Source organism: Priapulus caudatus, unplaced genomic scaffold (assembly GCF_000485595.1).
Source record: "Priapulus caudatus unplaced genomic scaffold, Priapulus_caudatus-5.0.1 Scaffold1027, whole genome shotgun sequence".
Classification (NCBI taxonomy): Eukaryota; Metazoa; Priapulida; class Priapulimorpha; order Priapulimorphida; family Priapulidae; genus Priapulus; species Priapulus caudatus.
The window spans coordinates 70,578-79,473 of NW_014578088.1; the positions used below are offsets into that span (position 1 = coordinate 70,578).

An 8,896-nucleotide genomic window follows, 5' to 3' on the forward strand; every position below is an offset into this window, starting at 1 on the left:
AGCTTATTGCAAACGTGGGAACAACGCATTGGACGTATTACGAGCATCATAGTCTCAGTGGCAGCGCAGTGTGGACGTAGAATGAGTGGAAACAAGACCAGAAAACGTAGTGGAAGCGCAGTAACGGCGCAATAAGAATGGGAGAGGCACGCATGGAGAGCCCAATGAGCATACAGCAGTCGCAAACCAGTCGCAGGGGACGATTTCTGCGACCCCAAGTCGCTTCTATGCGTTGTTGCTACGTCCACGATACGCTCATGTAGTTCGCTTTGCGCTACCACGGCGACTGTACTGCGTCATTACACCGCTCATTACAGAGCGCCGACCCGCTGCGCTTGTTTTGATTCGGACCAACACAAGCGCCAAGGTTTGGCGCTTAAGATAGCTCATGGCGACCCTCTTCCGTCCTTGACAGTTTCCACTGCGTCACCAACTCGTTCTCAGAGACCTTACTGCGCTTATCCTCGCGCTTTCATACTTTTCAGGTCGCAGTGGGAGCGCGAGCGTGATCGCGTGAAGGCGTGACAGGGGTATTAATACGCTCATGATATAGTCTTTAACAGCACTTTCGTTCAATTACACGTGGACTTTCATTATTTCACAATCCAATAATGGCAAAGAATTGCAACATAATACCACAAGCAAGCCGTCTCTTGCACGGAAACATTCTCCAGGTGTTACGAGCTGCATGGCCTCTTCGTGCTTGCATATATGACATTTTCTACACAAGCATGCCCATTTCATTTATCATTTATCTAATGCCGACACCACATTTGTGCCTCTTAGGGAAAGCTTCCACGTTACACTCTCACACAGGCTCAACGCTTAGTCGTATGCTGAATATTGATTAGGAGTAATGCACACCCAACAGCAGCGCAGATGTGTTATAGACCCAAACCTACTCACAGCGAGAGTATACTGTAACTCGGTGGCAGTCATAATCTCCCTCTCCCTCTTCTCTCGCGTTCGCACTTTCTATTCATCTTCTGCCCCCCTCTCTCTCACTCTCTCATTTCCCGCTTCTTTCGCCCATAGAGCTCCATCGCTCTATATCCCTCACACTGTTTCTCCCTTTCCTTATTTTCCTCACCCACTTTCTCTTTCCCTAATCTCGCCTCCTTCCTCCTCTATCTACTTCATGGTCTCTTTCGCCATCAACTCAACCTTTTTGGCTCACATCCCACATATATAGACTTACGGTATAAATGAAATAGATGGCTTAATACAGTAGCAGAGGTATTGTACTGTTTCACATTTCACTCTTTACCTAAGAACAACGTTTTTAGGGTACACTTGTCGAAACGATGTATTGATCGCACTATGCCTGAGGCAGCATATTGATCATTCTTACTTTCTTACATGCCTGCCTAGAGGCAGCCAATAGGACAGGCTACTTATATTAAATTACTTACGACGTTATCTGCTCAGTTTAACAAATACTATGCACTTTATGTTTATTATTTGTATATGATGGTACGCACCACACTGAGTGCACTTTAACTAGAAGACGTTGGCCACGTTGGCTGCACCTACCTCTGCAATGTTCCATACTCTGGAATCACCAAATACGGAGACTTGATGTCCACAGAAAAGTGCACAGTCTGAAAAGTAGATAGGGGCACTTTCAAATGGCATCCATATATATGCTGACACATCTATGGCTGGGATACGTCCACAAATGACGACTTCTATGATTTCGATAGAACCACTGACATTTCCCCCCTCTTTATTTACCTGGATCATTAATGCGGCATATGTTGCTGCGATAGGAAGTGCTGTTGTTCGACATTAATAATTACTCATTCGTCAAACAGCCATTAATTTCATACACTGTACACTGATTTGCATTACTACCCAACTCTAACATGTCACAACCTTTTTCCCTAGTCTTACATGCTTTTTATCTCATGCTCTCATATATAATAAATGAGTTAACAGCTTTTTTCAATATCATCCCACTAAATAATAACAAGCTAGTATAGCTACAATTTTACACTTTGTTTTAAACACGCTTCTTGGTATAAACACCGGGTTTGTATCGTAACCGCATGAACCTTAATTCTCTCTCAGTCTAAACTCTACAGATACTGGACAGCCAAGCTAATAACAGAAATGTTTTTATACATACTACAAAAGAGTAGTTTTAATTATGCAGTGTACAGACCAGATTTAACGAAAGCATAAACATTTTTACGAAGTCATCTGACACAAAAGATATACAACACCTCATAAAAGCAGCCATTAATTAGAAGTAAAGCGACTGCGATGAACAGAGTTCAAGTTACAGGATAATTGCACTAATAGCGTACTAAAAAGCGCACTTTAGGGACAAAGGTAGAGAATTTGCCAAAAAAATCAGAACAAGACAAAAGCGGTCACCTGACACGGGCGTGGTAATTAGTACCTAATGTATATGGAATCTGTCAGGAAATTACTTCGGATGAGCACGTCTTCCACCACCGACTGTCACCCACTGCAGGCACAGTGAGAGCGTGCTTGTGCGGGTTCGTCTACTACGCACCTTGTGAGTCTCGATTGCATAGAGCAGTCCCGCCTTCGTGTAGTGGACAGCCTCTTTAGCGATGCCTGCAGCCGTCTCTCTGACCTCCGACAGCGCGAGCGTTGGCAGCTGCAGGAAGCCAACAAGCTCTGACATCGCGTGCTGCAACACAACAAAGAGGAAAGGCATGATACAACATGGCAGAGAGGAAACACAATGCAACATGACAGAGAGGTAAGATGTGATGCGACATGACAGATAGGTGACACAATGCAACATGACAGAGAGGGGACACAATGCAACATCACAGAGAGGTGACAATGCAACATGACAGAGAAGTGACACAATGCAACACGACAGAGAGGCAAGATGTGATGCGACATGACAGAGAGGTGACACAATGCAACACGACAGAGAGGCAAGATGTGATGCAACATGACAGAGAGGTGACACAATGCAACATGACAGAGAGGTGACACAATGCAACACGACAGAGAGGCAAGATGTGATGCGACATGACAGAGAGGTGACACAATGCAACACGACAGAGAGGTAAGATGTAATGCAACACGACAGAGAGACGACGCGATGCAACTTTCGTAAACCATCTCAGACTGTCATACGGGCGACGCGCAAAGCTCGTCAAATCACACTTCGTTTCTTAAAGTTTTGTTTTTTTACTGGGTGGAGACTAGAGGCCACATACCTCGTGATAGACAAGTTCCACTGGTTCCAAAAGCAGACTGACAGCGAAATCGGCCTGCACGTGAGTGGGCTTAGCCTCAAGGTCCAGAGAAAACACGTGTGGTGCTCTGTTTCCTAGATAATGTGATAAAATAGATTGTTCATAGTATTACCAAAACACAAATATAACTCATGACATTCTAGTGCACCGAATTTCATTGTAGGCTAACAAAAATTTACACTATATTCCTATTTGGTTTGAACCTATATCCAGCAAAACCAGGTAAAGTATTCCCACACGTCCTATAAACCCGATTCCAACGCATGCCGTTACAAATACAACTCATGAAACTCTAGTGCACCGAACTTCATTGTAGGCTAACAAAAATATACACTAAATTCCTATTTGGTTAGAACCTATATGCACCAAAACAAGGTACAGTTAAACCTCGATCATCCGAACGAGACGGGCGGGGAGTATTTTGTTCGGATAACTGAATGTTCGGATAACTAATCTGATCGTATTACCATTAAATATTCACGGTACCTTGAGATCTTGTTCGAATAATCCGAAATTTGGATAATTGATGTTCGGATAACCGAGGTTTGATTGTAAAGTATTCCCATGCTTCCTATAAATCCGACTCGAACGTTAAAACGCGTGCCGGAATTCCTCATCGCGAAGCGCGTTCGATGCTTACCCTTGGTGCCCACCGTGTTGTCAGCGGTCAGCACCGGCACCAGGTCGTGCTCGATTGAAGCGCCCTCTACCAGGAAGCTCTCCGTCCTCGCCGAGATGCGGTAGGCGTCGGCCGCCGGCCGGTTCTCGAGGCTGCACAGCAGGTTGCACCAGGAGAGCACGAGGATGTCCTTGCCGCGGTTGAGCAGCGCCACCGTGCAGTTCGCGACGGTCAGGTTCACCTTGTGCTCGATGTACTGCGCGGGCCGCGCGCCACGCACTGCCGCCGCCGCGTCGCAGTCGCCCGCGTAGCCGATCGCCGTGCACAGCACCTGCTTCTCCTCCGGCGACAGCTTCGACCAGAGCGCGGCCGACTCGACCTCGGCCGGAACATACACCTCCCCTCCCTCCCCCTCCTCCTCCTCCTCCTCCTCGGCTCCTCCTCCGAACCAGGACGACGCGGCGGGCTTCGGCGGGACGCGGCGGACACGATGCGGCGAGGTGCGGCTCATCTCAAGCTTGGCCTGCTCACGCGCCATCAGGATGTTGGGCACGTCGAGCTGGTCCTCTTGCCGCTGCAGGTCGACAAGCAGCTCGGTGTCCTTGAGGCGGTGCAGCCGCTGCTTGTACAGCTCCTTGTACTGCCGGTAGCGTGCCCTGTACGTAGAGCACAGACGTGAGCACGTTACGCATGCGCACATCGCGGCAACTTGAACATGCACGTACACTGCAAGCACAGCACAGACTACTTATTACTTGGTGGTACATCGCAACACTGAAAGAAAGTTTTCTGCAAGCACAGTACAAACGTCGCATGAAGGCTGCTTGCGTATTCGTGGCAGGGACGTCTCAAGAGCACCTGTTACGAATGCTTACGTCGCAACAACATTAGAGCACGTTTCATTAAAGTATGGTGAAAACGTCATGAGAGCACATACAGCGTAGACACCTTGAAAACACATTTTGTATACACGTCCTGACACCATGAGAGAACATTCTTCAGGTATGGCACAGACCTTGTAGGAGCATAGTTTATAAACACATCACTCAACAACCCAAAAGCACATTTCTGAGAGACAGAACATAATACACTGTGAAACTCATTACTAAACATACAACACGTATGGATAACAGCTCAAAGTTATCTGTCAAGAACTGATGACAATAGATTTTACCATGTGCATGCGTAGTGAGCATGCTGTAAAAATGTTGGTTATCACTACTACGCTTATGTTCTAATACGACTGCCATTAAACTATAGTTTAAAAAGATAATGAAAAGAGCAACTGCTACTCCCACAATGTGAGAGCAACAAAACAACAACATTGCTAGTTTAAGTTACCCAAGATATCAGCTACACACCGATGTTGGCGTATTCGTTCCCAGCTGTACGGCCTGATATACTCGTTGACTATGCTGTTGTAGGCGTAGTGCCACCACTTTGCAGAGTTATGAGGTGGAGGTACGTTTGGCCGATACTGTCTAAACTGTCGGTTGACTTCGATCATTTGGAACGATTCCAAGACACTCACCAGTGACAGGAACTGCAGGGAGAGAGAGAGAAAAAACACGAACCTGCTGACATTTCACATCATCTTATAATCCTCACGGTATTATCCCTGCAGCGCAATACAGTTTTCACAATAGCGGCATTCGATACAACAACAGCATCACCTCACCTGTTGCCGCCCGATCGACAAAGACATGTCGGGCACGACGAAATCTACGAGTAGCTTCGGAACGTTGGTGTCCTCACTCTTGTTCATGATCACTTTAGCGACGGCTGAGAGTGGCTTCAGCACTGTAGGAGAGACAACACATGAGGAAGCCATCGACGCTCGATCATGCTTCGAGGTCCTGCTACAGCTATTCACCGTCGACGCTACATGCTGCGTCATTACTTAAATACGGCGGCGCTTGAAACCTTACCACCTCTGTGACAAGCACTGCCACATTCTATCCGTGTGTTCATGCGTACAGCTCTCACTCGTGCATGTCTAGACGTTAAGGTATGCCGACAGATGTCAACAGCTTGCTCAGATAACGGTGTCCAATCTCTAGTTTGATCTACTCTCAATGAGCATTGGCATTGGCATTGGCATTGGCATTGGCATTGGCATTGGCATTGGCATTGGCATTGGCATTGGCATTGGCATTGGCATTGGCATTGGCATTGCATTGGCATTGCATTGGCATAGGCCCTTTGTGCATCTGGGACTAGGAAGTTTATCGAGCTCCTGATGGGGAGCTCCATATGTTACGCGCCCGCGATGCGTGCCTACCGAAATCAAATTTCTCCCCTTCAAAGGCGTGGGTGACGAGGGACTGGCGCATGAGCTCCCTCCAGTAGGTGACGTCAGTGACAGTAGAGAGCAGCTGGTCGTGTGCGACCAGCGGCATCCAGTACATCGTCAGCTCTTCCAGCTTTAAAATCTGCAGCGAGATATCGCAGAAGATGTGGCTGCCGTGGACGTGTGGAAAGTTCACCGCGTAGCACTCTTAGGATGCAGCACGTATTACTCTGGCTACAGAAGTTCAAGTCTTGAAGGCTACGTATACACATAGTATAGGAACTGCGAAGAAGCATGTGCAGTATACAACAATCATGGCCGAGTGTCACTGCTGGCTACGCAAACCAGTCTGGTTAAATAAGAAGGCAACTAATTTCGTTGACACTTAGTGACGAATATGGTTACACACAGTATACTCTGCATGTACTCCATGCAATATTTTTGAAAGGAAACACATGTAATTTCCTGCTAGTACTGCACACACCCATACCCTCTTTATTGAATTCCCTTAAGATTTATCGTAATGTTTACTGAGAACTTGAAGAATTTGATCATGTTTTATCTACAGAGGAAGATCAATGTTTTATCGTAACAATAAATCAGGATTCTACAGGATCCCCAGCAAGGAAGCTGCCATTCACTCCCTACTGCTGGCATTCGTGCATTCCGGAAGCATCACGACAAGTGCTCGCCATGCCAATTACTGACCAGGTTTTTTAGCCTAAAAAATCGTTTGTTGAGAAAGAGTGAATCACAGCCATTCTTGCAGGGTAACAACTTTTGCATGCTGTGGTGTGAAGATATATATCTATATGCCACCCCTTCTCCCCATCTCGGCTAGATCATACCAAGAATCTAAGATGTGCTACAGGCAATGGCTGATAAATTTTTGTCACATAAACATGACTGGTATTATAGATAAAGAAAGTTACAAACATGACTGACTTTATAAATGGAGGACTACACAAACATAACTGAAATTATAGATGAAGGTCTACAATAAGCACGGTTGACTTCATAAATAAATAACCATGTCAATACCACCGACTTTATAGATAAGAACTACATAAACATGGCTGCGGGTAAAGAAAGAGGAACACATCAATATCACTGACTTTCAAGATAAAGGACTACATAAACATGGCTGACATTAAAGATAAAGGACCAGATTAATATAAGCGACATTACAGATGTAGGACTAAATCAACATGATTGACTTTATTGATGGAGCCCTACACCAACATGACTGACTGTACACTACGTGTTCACCACTGACCTTATAGATGGACGTCGCCTCTGATTCGATCTGCGTGATCTTCCACTTGGAGTTTGTCGTCTCAGCCGAAAGATTGTGGAGCGTGATTCCCACTGCCAAGGGACTCTTACGCTCAGTGACAGTGTCCTCATACCGGATGTGAATGTTACGGATGAAGATCTGTCAAGCAATCATGATTATAATCTTTACTACTGCAATTAGGCAGATTATTGACTGAAATAGAATAGATGTGAAGTCAATGGCACACGAAAATACACAGACTGTGTTCACTGTCACTGAAAAATATATGCATTAATAAAATGTGTAATCAAGATTTGCTTGGTAAGTAAGACATGTCAGGAGCAGGAGTAACATAAGTAACACTTAGTGCTGAAAGACTATTAGTGACTGGAGAGAGCATAGACTGCATCAGAAATATGAACGTATGCCACCGATTTTTTCGCAACCCTTAACAAGTTATAAAAGAATTCACAAATGCTGGTACAGTAAAAAGCTGCAAACTTGTAGTTGGTCCATGTTATACAGTAACCTTCCCCTCCCCATCCCAAACTTGTCAATAGCGAAATTTTGCAAAAATTAAATGCTTCCCATTCAACATTATATAAATCATTCATGATTTGAAAAAAATGCTACATTTTCTAGGAACTTAACCCCGTGATAGTAGAGGTATTCCATTCATTGGTACACAGTTTAACTCTATGGCTTAGAGTTTGCGATATGTGTAAAATGTTATGATAGTGTAGACTCCCAGTGGTAGGGGATCCACGTTCCATTAAGGATTTTATGCTATTAATAATCCAGCGTGAATTTACAGAAGAAGGTGACGAAAATTTAAAATATGTAACTCAGAGATTGATCTGCCAATATGATGGTTCACTGCATCCAATCTAAATGCGAGCTGCAATGTTTGCTATGCTGCCGTTGCAAAATAGCTAAATGGGCAACATTATCATTATTATTATTACACACAGTAATACTACTGGTTGACAACTTCTCTGCAATGAAGTATTCACGCGGCACCATTATCCGAGATGCACAATCAATACATTTGCAGAGCACTTGTGCACGATATGTGGAATGAACTGGGCACGCTGGTTATAAGAGGGTGCGCGCTACACGCATACATGCCTATAACACCCGATGAATACAGTCATTAAGATTAGCAGCAGTGCATACAGTCTCACTGATTACCCATTTTTACCACGGACAGATATCCACCATGTTCTGATCAATACCTGTACACTTAACGCTCACTGTCATCCTATCTTGTACTGAAACGGCAACACAATACACAGCACAACATACATGCATGCATGGATGCACACATACAAACACACACACACGCACGCACGCACGCACGCACGCACGCACGCACGCACGCACGATCTCTATTTTCACTTCCTCACCTCTTACTCTTATTCTTCCTGTCTCTCCCCCCCCCTTCTCTCTCAAAAATAATCATCATC

The 8,896-nt window shown here is 45.2% G+C and overlaps 1 protein-coding gene across 1 annotated transcript in view; it reads right to left on the reverse strand.

Moving 5' to 3' along the window:
* Nucleotides 1–8,896, reverse strand: part of LOC106815040 (vacuolar protein sorting-associated protein 13A-like) — a 64,248-nt gene that overhangs the window by 29,745 nt on the left and 25,607 nt on the right. The window contains exons 7-14 of the mRNA XM_014819466.1: nt 7,431–7,589; nt 6,146–6,296; nt 5,543–5,664; nt 5,226–5,407; nt 3,886–4,520; nt 3,207–3,319; nt 2,522–2,662; nt 1,534–1,601 (exon numbers count right to left, since the gene is read on the reverse strand). Coding sequence (XP_014674952.1) covers nt 1,534–1,601; nt 2,522–2,662; nt 3,207–3,319; nt 3,886–4,520; nt 5,226–5,407; nt 5,543–5,664; nt 6,146–6,296; nt 7,431–7,589 — 1,571 coding nt within the window. The remainder of the gene's footprint in view (nt 1–1,533; nt 1,602–2,521; nt 2,663–3,206; nt 3,320–3,885; nt 4,521–5,225; nt 5,408–5,542; nt 5,665–6,145; nt 6,297–7,430; nt 7,590–8,896) is intronic.